The 15,965-nt window shown below is 35.6% G+C and overlaps 3 protein-coding genes across 4 annotated transcripts in view; 1 reads left to right on the top strand and 2 right to left on the bottom strand.

The window, feature by feature from the left end:
• The window catches only part of pcm1 (pericentriolar material 1), a 43,593-nt gene extending 40,284 nt beyond the window's left edge, over positions 1 to 3,309 (top strand). Inside the window, exons 34-39 of the mRNA XM_016444364.1 lie at positions 973 to 1,124; positions 1,216 to 1,285; positions 1,385 to 1,581; positions 1,683 to 1,775; positions 1,992 to 2,115; positions 2,246 to 3,309. Of these exons, the coding sequence (XP_016299850.1) occupies positions 973 to 1,124; positions 1,216 to 1,285; positions 1,385 to 1,581; positions 1,683 to 1,775; positions 1,992 to 2,115; positions 2,246 to 2,271 (662 nt within the window). The 3' untranslated portion in view covers positions 2,272 to 3,309. The remainder of the gene's footprint in view (positions 1 to 972; positions 1,125 to 1,215; positions 1,286 to 1,384; positions 1,582 to 1,682; positions 1,776 to 1,991; positions 2,116 to 2,245) is intronic.
• Positions 3,118 to 9,820, bottom strand: asah1b (N-acylsphingosine amidohydrolase (acid ceramidase) 1b). Its single transcript, XM_016444355.1, has 14 exons — positions 9,453 to 9,820; positions 9,169 to 9,215; positions 8,641 to 8,731; positions 8,287 to 8,373; positions 6,970 to 7,048; positions 6,812 to 6,886; positions 6,101 to 6,146; positions 5,852 to 5,996; positions 5,566 to 5,620; positions 5,331 to 5,412; positions 4,177 to 4,308; positions 3,954 to 4,077; positions 3,817 to 3,873; positions 3,118 to 3,731 (listed from the first exon to the last, which is right to left on the bottom strand). The coding sequence occupies exons 1-14, from the start codon at positions 9,528 to 9,530 to the stop codon at positions 3,642 to 3,644; spliced, it is 1,188 nt and encodes a 395-aa protein (XP_016299841.1). The 5' UTR covers positions 9,531 to 9,820; the 3' UTR covers positions 3,118 to 3,641.
• A 624-nt stretch (positions 9,821 to 10,444) lies between these two features.
• LOC107656998 (protein FRG1-like) lies at positions 10,445 to 15,054 on the bottom strand. Of its 2 annotated transcripts, none has more exons than XM_016444972.1 (9): positions 14,833 to 15,054; positions 14,573 to 14,679; positions 14,261 to 14,383; positions 12,027 to 12,084; positions 11,807 to 11,921; positions 11,560 to 11,664; positions 11,167 to 11,258; positions 10,964 to 11,074; positions 10,445 to 10,657 (listed from the first exon to the last, which is right to left on the bottom strand). In XM_016444972.1, the coding sequence occupies exons 1-9, from the start codon at positions 14,892 to 14,894 to the stop codon at positions 10,621 to 10,623; spliced, it is 810 nt and encodes a 269-aa protein (XP_016300458.1). In that variant the 5' UTR covers positions 14,895 to 15,054; the 3' UTR covers positions 10,445 to 10,620. The 2 variants fall into 2 exon arrangements, with proteins under 2 accessions (XP_016300458.1, XP_016300466.1); XM_016444980.1 differs by having other exon boundaries at positions 10,446 to 10,657; positions 14,573 to 14,640.
• Between the last annotated feature and the right edge of the window lie 911 nt (positions 15,055 to 15,965).

Raw genomic sequence — 15,965 nt, 5'->3', positions numbered from 1 at the left:
GCTCTAGTCAATGCTTGTGTTTATACCGGCCAGCCACGGCACGTTTCTGAAGCGGCTCTCCGTGCTGCTTAGCTAAAAATAGACTTTTGTGAGTTGTCACAGCATGGAGGACCGAACAAAACCTCGTCGGAGCAGTAAGGGATAACGGTAACATAACACGCTGATCATGGGCTGCTTTTAAATGAACATTTATTTATAAAACAAAGTATCTTCTTTGGCCATATTAGCCTACTCAATAGCATTAACACAGGCTTTTCTCCTTTCAGACTTTATCTGGAATGTCACCGTTTCTGTCACTGCAACTTCAGGCGAACGAACACACACACATTTTTTTCATGAGGCAGACGATTTCGTGTGTATTTAAAAAATTGTTTTGTTAATATTTGTATCATTTATGATTTATTTAATCCACCCGCGACCCACCCGCAAATAATCAGAATGCATTTTTTATTACCCGACCCGCGGATTATCCGCAGCGCCCGTGGATATAGGAAAAGCAAAATATGTTTGCTGCGTAAATCAGACGGACTTTCTGAAAATGCTAATTCATTCTCTGCCAGCAAGAGGTGCTTTAAAGCGGGAGAAACTGAGGTTTACCCAGTGCGCCCGATGAAACAGTCTATATAAAGCTTGAAGCATCAGAATCGGCATCGGTATCGGCCGATCACCATGACAAGAAATCGGTACTCAGTATCGGCTGCAAAAATCCTGATCGGAGCATCCCTATAAAAATGTTATGTTGAACTATAATGTTAATATTTTAAGTGATTACATAATGTTATTCCTTTAAATTGGCGTTATGGAAACGCCATCTAGGGTACATTGTATGCTTACTTTTCTACAGTACCTAGAGTGTTTGCTGGAGGTTGTCCATCTTATCGCCTACCGGTTGAGACTGTTCTGTAATAATATTTGACTATGATAAGAATCTGTTTGACTTGATTGTTTTGTGTATTGTCTTTTTTACTTTAGGTCTGTCTAAAGCAGAGACACAGGCTCTATGCAACTACGGCAGTGGAGAAGATGAAAATGAAGTGGAGGAGATGGAGGAGTTTGAGGCTGGACCTGTTGAGGTGCAAACATCATTACAAGCCAGCATGGACAACACTAGTGAACACAGCCAGGTGTGTTGGCATTTACACGAGAGAGCCAGTAATCTGATTCAGCTCAGACAAATGACAAACACACTAATAATAACCTGTCGTGTTGTTTCAGGGCTCTGCCTTACGAAACGAAGCCCCCCAGGAAACCAAATCAGACATAGAAAACTCAGAAAGCAGCCAATGTATGCCTTTTTATTTCTTCTTATACCATTAACATTAATTGAGATTTATTGGGGTATTTACACTCCACTCATTGTATTTTGTCTCCCTTTTTCAAACAGTGATAAACATTAAATCTGAGTCCAAAGACATGTTTCAGCCTCCAGAGGAGGGCAGAGAGGAGGCAAAAACTGGTTCGGGAGATGAAAGACGGGAGGAGGAGGAGGAGGACTGTACTGTTTCTCCAGCCCAGGAAACTCCACAGAGCTCAGATACAGCCAGTCCTGACACAGAGTCTCCAGTCATGATCAACACTGATGTATGTCTCATTCTTCTCAGCAAACATCTTTTATTTGTTCATTTAGAATGGTTTTAAAACATGTATTATATTCCTTTTTTGTTTGACTTTTTATAATAAAGGAGGCTGGATCTGGAAATACCAGCCAGAGATCAGATGAGGAAGATTTTGTGAAGGTTGAGGATCTTCCTCTTCAAATGTCTGTTCTTTGTGAGGTAAGAGAGCTTGAGTGATCGCGTTCTAATAGGGATGGGGCACGATAGTCAACTTGACAAGTAAAATTCATGGAAAAAGTTAACCTATTTATTTGTTGAATGTCAGTCACCTGCACTGTAGTAGCCGTGTTTTACATGTCCCTATTTTCTAAAGTGTGTAAGACATCTCCAAAGAGTGCTGGTTTTAAACATTTCCTTTGCTTGTAATTTGTACAGGAAGAGCTTTGTAAGAGGATCTCAGAAGAGCAGCAGAATAATAACTTAACAGCTGAAATTCTGAATGGAAATAAAGAAGAGATTACAGGATTGGTGGGAAATGCTCAAGCACTCAAAGAGCCTGGTAACTATTAAATGTCACTCAAACCTTATGCATTGGATATTGATATTACTATGATTTGCTTATCAGCAGATATCCCTGTGATGGATGAAGAAATGTTTCACTCATAATGTAAATCATATCTGTTTTCCAGAAACCATTGGAGCTCAGAGTGCATGATAATGGTATTTTGATCCATCTTACACTGCAAATCATCATTCATGCAACATTACTGTATAATGAGCTCAATACCTTAAGATTCCTTGGAAACAACAGCTAAGTCTTGGTGAATTAGCCTGTCAGCATGTGTGATCTAACAGTTCAAGAGACGTTAAAGAAGTCTCTCTACACTTGTAATCGTTTTATTTGGATTGTTTTATGAAGAATGTAGGAGAGATGTTTTGAAGGGGCTCTGTCTTTAAGCCTGCAAGTACTTTTTCTGTGTTTCTTTGTTCAGCCAGAACTCTCAGTAAACGCTCCTTCAAATGCTTCGGTTTAAGAGATGCAAATCATTTTTGTGTTCCTATGTTTGGCATGGTTTGGCTTTTGTATTTGCATTTCTTTCTAGGATTCCTTCCCAGACCGCTATGATTATTTGCCAATGCAATACATAAAGGACAAGAGATGTTTTTTTTTTTTTTGATTCAGGACAAAACTTAAGCACATTTTGAAAAAAAACAAAACAAAATCCCTATTTAAATTTATTTTACTTGACCCAGAATACATAATGAAATGTGTAATGGATAGAGCAGAATCGCATATTAGCACTGGTACATTGTCCTGTCCTTTCTTATTGCTCTTTTAAATGTTTTCTCTTGCTTTTAATTTTTGCTTTTTTAAGGCATGTTGGCCAATGCTTGGGTTCTCACCCCATTTCATCTCATGTAATTCGCCAATGTTTAGATTATTAAAATAAAACATTGATTTTTACCACTTCCTGCAGTGATTGCTCTCTTTATCCCATTTGCACAAAACCTGCTTTGGTAAGTGTTTATTTTGCAAACTGTTGACTGATTTCCACAAGTATTGTATCTCCATGATTTATTGATGTTATTTGTGCAAATTTGTTTATTGCTTTATGTACATTCATTTCTTTCGGTTGATAATTTTTCCCTCATGCATTTGTTAGTTAACAGCGCTGATGAGGTTAAATAAAGTTATGAGGCACCAGTAGTGTTGATTATCAAGTTGTTCCACTGTGCATATTTCTGTATGTTAATATGTAGTTACAAAAAAATGATATACAAAAATGTCAATCACATTCACAAAAATTTGAAAAAAATTTGTACAATCGGTCATGCAATTATTTTTTGTTTCCATAACATGCATCTTTAGACAAGTGTTAAGTAGGCTGCCCTACTGTGCCTGTTTGACAGGTTAAGCTTGATTAAACCCAATTATGCCCACAAAAGCAGACATAACAAACCTTTTAGCATGTAAGACTACTGATTTTTAATGGGAGCTAAAATATGAATTAGATTCTTCTTTGCCTAAATGCCTAAACGTACAGAAGTCTGTCCCAGCAATGCAGCCTTTCCAGAGGAAGTCCCTCACCATGGCATGCAGGGGTTAGGACAGTCACGGATGTAAGACTCCAGTGTTCCCTTCGACACCTCCATAAGAGTAGTGTATGTGGTCAACTGTACAGCACAATAAAGGGAAGTGTTAACAAACAATCCATAAAATGAAATATAAAACACTAACAGTAAAAGATGATGGACCTACTTTATTTAACACTGGCTTGGTGGACAGGACATCATAGACTGTCTTTATGGAGATATCCTGAGAGGATAAAAAAAAAAATTCTAGTTGTTAGATTTTTAATAACCGTTTAGGTCTATGTTTGCAGTGTCAAAACTCACAGCCTGCGTGGTCTGATTCATGCATTTCATAGCAGGAGTTCTGCGGTCATCCAGAAACAGAGGCTCTTTCCAGTGGTCATAGTTAGTCTCCAACACATACCACCTGCCATTCTTCACATCCAGCCTACAATACATAGAAAGTGTAAACTGTAATCCTGACAACCTCAAACTCGCACACATGCTCTTTTAACTGTATGTGTAAAGAAAAGCAACGCTCACTCACTCCAGTGGATTGATGCTGTGTGTTCTGGATCTGGTGATAATGCAGGCTTGACCCGGCTGATTTCCTCCGAGGATGAAGTAAGCTGGAGCCAGCAGCTTAGTGTCAGACAACAGAGCCTTGGCACTTTCATAGCTAAAAGACGACGGTATCCAAATAATCATCATCTGAACCCAAGAAACATTCATCTGATTCTTTTGTTTTATATTTCAATATTTAATGTTTAAAAAAATACAAATAAAAAAAATAGCTTAATATATACTGTCTTGTCAAAAGTTAGGAATAATTAAGATTTTGACAATACTTTACTTTAAGGACCAATTATTACTATTACCAAGCATGAATATTACTAGCGAACTGACTATTTATTGGTACTTAAAAAGCACATATTAATCCCTTATTCTGCATTACCAGAGTTTAGATCCCTAAATCCTACCCTTACTATTAATACGCAGCAAATCAGGAGTATATTGAGACAAAAGTTGTACTTAATAGTTAGTTAATAGTGAAAATAGGACCTTAAAATAAAGTGTGACAATTATTATTTGTTTGAATATTGCTGTATTTGCATTTATTTGAAAAACAGTAACATTGTGAAATGATAACAATTTAATTCTTTTCTATCTTAATATATTTTAAAATTATTCATGTGATGTCTGAATTTCTAGCAGCCATTACTTCAGTCTTCAGTGATCATTCAGAAATCATTCTAATATGCAAATTTTGGTGCAGAATTATTATAACTTATTTTTAGCATTGAAAACCGTTTTTGCTGCTTAACATTTTTGTAGAACCTGTAATACAATATTTAACAATATTAGCGTTTTCCTGTATTTTTTTAATCAAATAAATGCAACCCTGGTGAGCAGAAGAGATGTTTCCTTTTAAAAATATTTGTAAAAATCATAATTATTCCAAACTTTTGACTGGTAGTATATAAGTAACACTATACTTGATGCTTATATTAAACTATAAAGTGATTGTAAATGCAGAGTAATGCCTTACACTCTTTAATAAAAAAGTGAAGTATTATAAGACGTGGTTATAATTACTTATGAAAGCATAATGCATTAGATTGTGTATTATAATTCATTCAAATACATTTATAAAGCACTATAATGCAAAAATATATATTCATATATTTATCTATAGCCAACCTAGTTGCATTCTCCAGCACAGAACGAGTCAGAAACCTCATCCACATGCCGTCTCTCTTCCCCAAGATCCACTCCAGAATCCCTATAATTCACAATAAAACATTCGAACAAAAAAGATAAGATCTAACCAAATGAAGTAAGTCTTTGTAAAACCGGCAAATCCTCAAGAAATAAAGCTTCAACATATTTTTGCCAATTCCTCATATGACTCAGCAAATACCAGGCAAAGGCTTACCGATGTAGCCTCCGTCCAGACTGAATCGTTCATTCATAGTGAGGGTGAAGGAGTGCTACAAAGAACACAAAAGACAGAGACACAGTGAGAAACAGAAGCAATGTGATTACTGACCAACAATCCATGCTTTCACAATTCTCTTTCCTGTTAAATTGCAGAAGTCAAACTAAAAACAATGTGAGAGACAAAAGGGCATTGTGAATCTTGTCACCATGTTTTATAATTCATTCTGGATTCAAAGCTAATGAACTCAGGTCGCTCATACTGATGTGAGCTCTGTCCTTACCGGATGAATACCGGTCAGCATGCCCACGTATCCTGCGAAATTAGTGGATTTAAAGACGGTCTGGTTGTTGTGTCTGAAGTCAATGTTGACAACCAGTGGCTTCAGCTTCTCTGTGATGATCCATGACCTGTTCTTCAAATCCCAACTGTAAGCAGAAGAGACCACAGAACAATATGACATCTTCTAACATTCAATCAAAACATTCTCAATAATTGAGGAAGTGGGTTAACAACAATGCACTAATCTCACCCCATGAAAAGTCCAAAGTCCAGGTTCCTTGCATGGATGAGACTGCCTATAATAAAAACAAACTTTTTTTTTTTTGACTACCATTCAAAAGCTTAGAGTTGGTAAGATTTTGAAAGTCTCTTGTGCTCACCAAGACTGACTTTATTTAAAAATTACAGTATTACAATTATAATTATTATTACAATTCAAAAGAACTGTTTTCTCTTTAAATGTTTTTATAATTATTATTACAATTCAAAATAACTGTTTTCTCTTTCAATATATTTTAAAATATAATTTGTTCCTGTGATGGCGAAGCTGAATTTTCAGCAGTCGTTACTCCAGTCTTCAGTGTCACATGATCCTGCAGAAATAATTCTAATATGCTGATTTGGTGTTTAAGAAGCATTTCTTCTTCTTCTTATTTTTTTGTGATTAATTTTTTAAAGATTCTTTGATGAATAGAAAGCTCAAAAGAACAACATTTATTTGAAATATAATTTTTTTTAGCATTATAAAAGTTTTTACTGTCACTATTGATCAATTTAATGCATCCTTACTAAATAAAAGTACTAATTTCTAAAAAAATTAAAATATTTTTTTCCAAATCCAAACGTTTGACTGGTACTGTATGTCATATAATGTGTATTTAATATTTTATAACACAGATTCAAATTATTAAATATTATTTAAAAAAATGAAAATAATGTTATCTATAGACGATATACTCACCATTGACATCCTCTGCAACCAGAGAAGTGCATACGGTGAACACCTCATAAAATACATTGAAGAGCACCACCTCACCTGAGAACAAGTAATTGTGATTTAAATATAGATTTTATTTAACAGCGTTAGGCATAATAGTATGGTTTTGATGCATTTCATACCCAAAGGAACACCAGACACTGATGCTATTCCTCTGATCTCCTCATTGAACGGGTAAGGCAGGGTATCCACCATCAAGGGCTGGGGACAAACACATTATAGTCCTTTTAGCAAACACTGTTATTACTTCTCAAATTATTATTGTAGTCGATGATCAGTGACAGCTACTGTATATGTCTGATATCAGGTTTAAGATTATTGTTTACTTAAAGGGATAGTTCACCCAAAAATGAAAATTTGATGTTTATCTGCTTACCCCCTGGGCATCCAAGATGTAGGTGACTTTGTTTCTTCAGTAGAACACAAACGAAGATGTTTAACTCAAACCGTTGCAGTCTGTCAGTCATATAATGGCAGTCTATGGGCTCCACGGCTTTGAGAGTCAAAAAAACATACACAGACAAAACCAAATTAAACCCTGCGGCTCGTGACGATACATTGAGGTCTTAAGACACGAAACGATCGGTCTGTGCAAGAAACTGAACAGTATTTATATCATATTTTACCTCTGATCCACCGCAATGTCCAACTGTCCTGAGCGCGTATCCGGCGCGTGACGTCAAATAAATACGGTTGGGCAGAAATTTCCACGTTGTCTGATGATATATCAAAATCGTCTTCCATTGTGATGACCTGTACTTCTAAATATCTTTAAATCTTTGCAGTGCTAGTGAACACGTCCGCAATCTCTCTGTACTGTGTAAATAATGAGTGACGTATACGCGCGACAGATCGCTTCCGCACATGCGTCTACTATCATAGATATGTATAGATACCCTATTCGACCGCTCCAGATACGTTGACGCGGCCCCCATTTTGGAACGTATCGCGGCCCATAGAAACAGTCACTAATGAGGCATCTACTTATATATATCTATGTCTACTATGCCAGATCACGTACACGCGTCACTGCCGGATGTTGTGAACGCGCTCAGACATTGCGGTGGATCAGAGGTAAAAAATGATATAAATACTGTTCAGTTTCTTGCACAGACCGATCGTTTCGTGTCTTAAGACCTCAATGTATCGTCACGAGCTGCAGGGTTTAATTTGGTTTTGTCTGTGTATGTTTTTTTGACTCTCAAAGCCGTGGAGCCCATAGACTGCCATTATATGACTGACAGACTGCAACGGTTTGAGTTAAAAATCTTTGTTTGTGTTCTACTGAAGAAACAAAGTCACCTACATCTTGGATGCCCTGGGGGTAAGCAGATAAACATCAAATTTTCATTTTTGGGTGAACTATCCCTTTAAGTCAATCATGATTAAACATCATACAAAGTGATATGTTAGACAGATGAGATTCCTTAATAACTCACCAAGTCCTTGTCTACTAGATCAATAAGCTTTCCACTTGGAACAAATGCATCTGCTAGATCTCTGATAGCCTGAATCATGCTCACCATCTAAAGGCAAAGCACATGAGCTCTTGAGCAATGGGAACACATCAGCCCGTCTCAGATCATCTGGTTTTAGGTTTGTACTGTAGGCTTCAAGGTTTTCAGTTCAATTTTGGTTTAAAGTTCACAACAAAGTTCACCAACACATCAATTAAAAGAGATAAGATCTCAAATCGAAGGCAACTAATAATCAAGTGACATGCCAAAAACTGTACATGTTGCTGTTAAGTGCATTCATAGATAGAGCACTGAAACAGTGATGTATGAACTCACATCATTCTTTTTGTCTGTAATGATATCTGTCCATCTTTTGCTTGGTGGTAAATCCAGATTAACAGTATACCAAGCCACATCGCCTTTAAATCTAAAAGATACAGAGATTATACAGATTTTCTTATTCTCTCTTCAATGAGAATTACAAACTCGTAATTACATTTGAAATCGTTCATATTAAGAGAAAATCAGGTTAAGTTGTAATATAATTGTTATATTGATGTTTCATATTTTGTGTTTGCATAACAAGGATACATATCCACCCTGTTGTAACAAAACTCGTGACTTTGTTTCACTTCTTTAAAACTAAAGTATACATTTTTTTATTATTGACATCAAAGACAACAAGCTGTCAAAATAAAAACTTTTGGAAATGTTTAAAATTAATTGTATATATCCGTGTTACCGTTTGTATTTTCATATACACCTGTTGTACATGTAATTGTATGCTTGCACTGATTTAAATTTTGGTCTCTGACAGCAGTTTTTACAGGTTGTATAATCCATAATTTCAGCTGTCATACTCACGTTGGGCCGTTTGGAGGATACATGCCACTCCTGCACTCTTCTGTGTACTGAAATATGAACATAAACTGAAGTTGTGGTGTTTACTTCGCAAATTTTCTTTATGCTAACAGCACCGCTAATTAAGGTTGCAAAACATAGTAATGGCGTATAAACCCAAAAAGCCCTTGCAGACAAACTAAGCCCTGCTATTATTCTAAATTATATGATATGAGTCGATATGAGGATTGCCGTAAACAACCATTTGTTTTCATAAATATCAATGACAACTTTAGTTTGTCACTTACCGGTGGTACATATTGCGAAGACGAACACATAAACATAAAAGAGAGAATAAAACAGCAAAAGTATAATTTGGCGATCATGATGAGACGAGTGCAGTGCTCCTCAGAAGAGTCTGTGAACGCGGAAGTGCCGATGATTCTCGTGACGGTTCGAGACACTGGGGGAGTTTCCTAAACAATGAGTTACTAAATAAAAGATGACTTCACATTCTGTCTTTGGGTTTGTCCCTGTTTTATTTGAATAAGCTGTAGCATAAGTCGGTCCTACATCACCTATTTTTTTTTAAAGCCTTGTAAGGAGAAATAATAACCGCAGAATAACAACGCCGTTTTATCTCTATCGATACAAGCAGGATCGGTAAAATCCACTGTTAAACAAATAGGCGAATGTATTGCGCCATCTATCGGCTGTAGAAGGAAGTGCAACAACAAGCATATAGTTTAGTAGAGCTGAGATGAAGGTTAAACAGCTCTCCAATGACTGAGCAGTTTTAATACTGTCACTATTCAAGAGCTATTAAGTACACAAACTACACAAAGTGCCCAAATATGCACGCTTGTTTAAATGTAATCTTGGAGTGCTTATACATTTTGAAAATTAGTTACAAAAAAGTCTGTTTAACTAAGACGTTACATTTAACTATTTTAAGACTACAATAATCATTTCACAATCAATATTCAGAGTTATCAACTGCAATAATTAATGTACATTATTAAATATCCATTAGGTCTTTAAATGTGGCTTAACATTAACAATATTTTCATTTAAATATCAAATCCTACAAAAATCACACCACATCAACACTAAATGAATTCAGTCAGAAACATTAAGGACAACCACATTTTTCCACAAGTTATTCATTCTTTTCTTTGTATGTACCATGAAAATTGGCTTATAATAACGAAACTGATTAAACAACTGAGATTTGAGTTTTACAATCCATTTAATATGGGGAGTTCATCAAATTTACAATCCAATATTAAAGAAATGACTGTCATTTAACAGATTACTTAGCCTATAAGTTATATTGTTATTAGATATCTAAAAACAACAACAACAAAACATTTTCTTGTGAAAAGTGACTAGGTTTATTATATTAAAAAAAAGGCAGTGATTCCATGCCAATGTAAAATTTAATCGATGAAGAAGAAAAAAAAAGCACTTCTGGATTCACTTGCAGTATCTGTCAGCCTTCATCTTGGCTCTCCTAAAAAAAGAAAAAAATTATGATTTCTAATAAACATGATAATTAAATACATGTTTATTTGTATAGCGCTTTTCATGATACACATTGTTACAAAGCAGCTTCGGTCTCACACTGTAAATGTTGAAATATTTGCATATTCACAAAGTTTCATACACCACCTTGTATGATAAATCACCCAATAGAGCATATCTACATAATCTAACACCTTTTCATCCATCTAAGGGTGATTAGTTAATTAGGCTACAGTCATTTATTATTCAGTATGAGCACAGTTTGAGGTTTTCCTCCTGAAGTCAGAGGTCTTACCTGTCTAGCAGTGCCTCATGGAATTTTCCATCTGTTCTGGCTGTTTTCAGCAAACTGCTGTCTTCCTCATTCACCCTCAGCTTCCGATCCTGGAAACTCTGGAACTTCTTCCTGTATGTAAATTGCAAACATTCACATAAACATTTACTTCGCTGAATGCTCAATAAACGGCACAGCTTCGGTATTTTACTGCAAGCACTCACACATAGTTGACCTCACAGTTCTTGACATCACCCCTGTCTTCATCTGCTATATCGTCTTTTCTCTTCACCTCTCTTTCTGTGCATGAACGGATCTGTGGAGGACAGATAAGCATGAAAAATAATGTCTATAGTCTTCATTCCAGAAAATAGTTCTAATTTGTAACTGTAATTTGACAGCAAGTCTTGTGTTCAGATAAAATACAATGTATGCACTGCAGTGGCCAAATCTGAATCACTGAATTATTTCTCAAAACGTTGGTGAGCTTTAGGATTACATATAATGATGTCTAAAATAGCTGTGAATCATTCTGTCCTTCAGACAACAACAACAACAAAAATCTTCCCCCTTAAGCAATTCATCTTGGTGTGGACTGCGAGTTTAGAGAGATTCACCTTGATTATCTCCTCCTCTCCAGCTGTCTTGTTTTTGGCCACTATGTCCCCACTCTCACTGTACGAGATGAAACAACTGTTTGCAGCAAGCAAGGCCATTTTACCCTACAGGAAACAAGTAGAAGAAATGGTAGAAACTGAATTCAAAACTTTCGGCCAAATGTACCAGAGTTATTCACATTTCCTATACAAAATGAAGTATTTTCATTGTGACTGGTGAATTGATTTGATTGGCAGATTCACTCACATCCTGAAACACTGGTTCCCACTGCTCCCTGGAGCCGATGGCATCTGATCGACCAACCACAACACCGTCTGAGTTTATACCAAAATACTTCCCGTAGCCTGACTTTAGTGCTATCCTACCCACCAGCGAAAGGGATAAGAAAAATTAGTTACATGATCAATTTAACTTCATTAGTTATGAAATATTTCAATTCATTTACAACTTTGGTTATGATCTTTACCTGGAGTCTGAGAGTCTAATGGCAGTAAACTGTTCTGGAGGATCTGGGCCTTCATCATCTGCAAACATAAAACATAAGTATTTTTAAACTTGTATACACTACCATAAAAAAAACTTTATTTTATTTTATTTAAAGTCAACTCCTATGCTCAAAAAGGCTAGTTTTTTGATAATTTCAGTTAAAAGAGTAATTTTGTGAAAATGTAATTTATTCCTGTGATGGCAAAGCTGAATTAAAGTTTAATTAAATTAACTATAATTATTATAATTAAAAACTATAGCATTTATTTAAAATAGGAATCTTTTGTAAATAAATAATCTTTTACAAATGTATTTACTGTAAATTACTGTAAAATATTGTCTTTAATGTATTTTTTGATTAACTTAAATACATCCTTGCTGAATAAGAGCATTAATATATCTCAGTATGTAATTCTTAAATAAATCTTACTTGACGTCAAATGCTTAATAGTAGACTGTATTCACTGCATACAATTGCACTATTACAAGAGACGAATCTGTGACTGCCATTTCTATTCAGAAGAGCTGTCAGAGCTGCCACACATTTATAACTGAATAATTTCCATGTCATGATAATTTTCACAGCTGAACATTTTTAAGGACATGAAACAACGATGGGAAATTCTGCTATAATAATATAAAATACAGAGCACAAAAAAAAGTTTTGCAGCTAAACTACTTGGCGATAACTCATACTGCTGAGCCTTGCAGTATTTTAACAGTAGTTTGTTCTTCAACCATGAATGACTGAACAAAAGGAAGAGTAAACCTGAACGCTGATATTCTATTCTATCTGCTGTAGACATGATGAACTCGTGAATATTTTAAGATACTGAATTCTGCAAGAGCATTCAAGTGATACGCTCAAAGAGTTACAGAGCAGTGTGTGTGCCCATGTTTTTCCCTGGAGTGATAAGCATACAGATGCATTGGTCATGAAGTGGTGTCAATAGCGGTTTCAGTCATTCATTTAGTAATTTCAGGTCTCAACCGCTAAATTAAATTGATTTTAGAGAGCGTGCACAAATTTTATGGTGCTCCCAGAGTGATACAGAAGCCGATCCTTACAACCAGCGGTCAGTGCGAAGCAGAAAATAAGGCTGGAAAGAAAAACAATCGTAAACAACTCCTTCTGGTGACTGGACTATGAAATTGCTCTGTGCTTTGCATGAACGGCTGCGGTAATAGCGACTGACGATCCATAACATTATTCAGGTTTTAAATCCCACACTGACAGCAAAAGAAAAACACCAACACCTAGCCATCTCTACTTTTGAGAGACTTATTTGTTCCGCACTATTAGAGGGACCTTTTCAATTTAAAAGGCAATATAAAAGCTGCATGGCTGAAAAAAATACAATGCAGTATAATTGCAGAGAAAGATTTGCCTGTTGGCTGAAAATACTGCAAAGGGAGATTGTAAAATGCATTTTAAAACATGGGCCTTTAAAATAAAACATTATATTTCCAATTAAGAGTCTAGTTTTCAAATCATTTTAAATCTCACCACTATATAAATGCACTTGATCATGGGCCGCCCACAACCTTTGTAACTTCAAGGCCCACTACTGTGAAATTCAATATTCTAAGGCCATCCTACACAGGCAATATTTTTTGTACTTCTTTAACTCTGCTTAAGTAACAATTTTTACATTCTTTTTTTTAAATTATTTAAATATGTTCCTTGAGGTCCACTTATAATGTTAGCAATAGTTATTTTTCATAATCATATATTCTCAACAACTAAAATCTTTCCTAATTTTGACCCTTTGTCTGAAATGCTCCATTTTAATGCTGCGTCTCCTTTAAGGCTCACCAGTAAACAGCCACCTATGATTGGCTAACGTCACTGCATTACATCAAAACAATTAGTACATTAAAATACAGTACAGTTACTTTGTAGAGGAAAGAATACATATACATGTTTATCAAAGGTGTTTCTGATGCCATAAAAGGCCTCCAGATACAGATTTTTTTTACCGTGGACATTCTTTGTAACTTAAACTCACTACTAACTTGCACAACTAGCCTATAACTTAAGGAAACATGAGTTTAAAACACTGAAGTGAGCACTCTTAAGAGTTAGAAATGTGATGTATACATGTTTTTAACTGATTTTGAATGTTAATTTGTGAAATTTGTGTTAACAACATAAACTGAGCTGCCTTGCAGCCACAAATTTCAGGAGTTTAGTGAGGCAAATAAAATCAGCACCTTTATGTGGAGCTCCTACAGTGAAGAGTCCAGTGTCCATTGCATGAATGTAGGAGTTTTTGTGCATCTCAATGGCCACTGTTCCTGTGATCTCACCAAAACTCTTCACTGACCACCAGCCTCCTGATGAGACACATTCAGAAATACACACACTTAATGTCATGAATAATAGGCAGTACCAACAACAATATAGCTATTATGCAGATCTTACAGCATTTACAAAAACAAATCTTGCGCTAGTCAATAAATCTATTTATCTATGATTATGAATGATATATTTTATAACTCCATGGGCAAAGTGACAATATATACCAACGATATCCATCTTATCTTCATCATCATCTCGTTTTCTCTTCTTGTCCTTGTTCTTTTTCTTCTTTCTGCACAATATGGAAGGTGCAGGCCATTTAATATTAACGCTAGCGTAAAAAAATCTGATATTAACATAACTCTTGGCATACACAGCTGCTTAACTTGCATCAATTAGAACAGTAAGTTAATTAACGTAACTGTAAACATTAATGAGAAATGATACAACTTTGGTGGAACGCAATACAAAAAGAAAGCCTTACTTTTTATCGTTTAATCCTCTTAGGACGAGTTTGGAGGACTTTACGTGTGAGTACTCTGTCATGATCACACACGGTTAAAGCAGCTGAATTAAAACGTTTTTGTGGGCTAGTCTATGGATATATTACGTTCTTCTCATTCGCAACTGGAAAGCGTTTTCCTGCAATAGTGTGTGTGTACGGTGGCCCAGAGGAGCCCGCTGAAGACGTGCGGCTGGAGAGAAGCGCGACACCCTTCGGTTTGAAAACGCACTGCTTACTATTGTGCTTATAATGGAAAACAATATCAAAAACACCATAACAAGCTAGGAGGAATCTAAAAGTTAACAAGAGTATAAAGACTTAGAGAGAAATATGTGGTGGTAGCTTGAAAAGAGACATTATTTTATTATTGTTAATTGTGATTTCTCCAGAGCTTATTGTGGCTGTGTCTGAAATCGCATAGGCCTACTTTGTGAGGAGGTAGGCCTACTTATTTTAACTAAACAATTACTTGGCAATCATAACCATTAAAATTGTATATAACATTATATATTTGCTAAATATGATATATTTCATACTATATGCTATATAGTATGAATGTGTGTGGTATGAATGTAATCTGGATGTATTTGTAATGTGGTTATTGTAATGTGACGTATGGCAACAGCTTTTGTGTCGAGGCCTCATGGGATAGTAAAGTGTCCACTGGATGCACACTTCAGAATCTCGCTGGAAGTAGGAGGTGATCAAGGTATGTTTTGTCTAGACGTTTTATGAATACTGTGAATTCGACACACTTTTTCACACACTTGAGTATAGTAGGAGGAAGGTATGCATATTCACTTGCTGCCTCAGTCGAGTGCACTTGACTTGACCTTCCATTTCCAGTGTGATGGATGAAGGAATTTTTTTTTCTTGACTCAGTATTTGATTGAACTACCAAATGATGAGACATTTTACAGGTAAATTTATTAAATTTGTAAAGGTAAATTTTCTACTTAGAAAAAAGTACATACTTTTCTTTAATGGACCATTTGTTTCTCTTTGATATGCCTACACCATTAACCCATATAAAAACAAAAATGGGGGTCAGATTTAAATCATGTATTGCACTGCATATTCTATACACATTTTATTGATCATCTGGTTAGTAT

The sequence above is a fragment of the Sinocyclocheilus anshuiensis genome, unplaced genomic scaffold (genome assembly GCF_001515605.1).
Source record: "Sinocyclocheilus anshuiensis isolate Anshui unplaced genomic scaffold, SAMN03320099.WGS_v1.1 scaffold85, whole genome shotgun sequence".
NCBI lineage: Eukaryota > Metazoa > Chordata > Actinopteri > Cypriniformes > Cyprinidae > Sinocyclocheilus > Sinocyclocheilus anshuiensis.
This window is presented reverse-complemented; position numbering and strand designations above follow the sequence as displayed.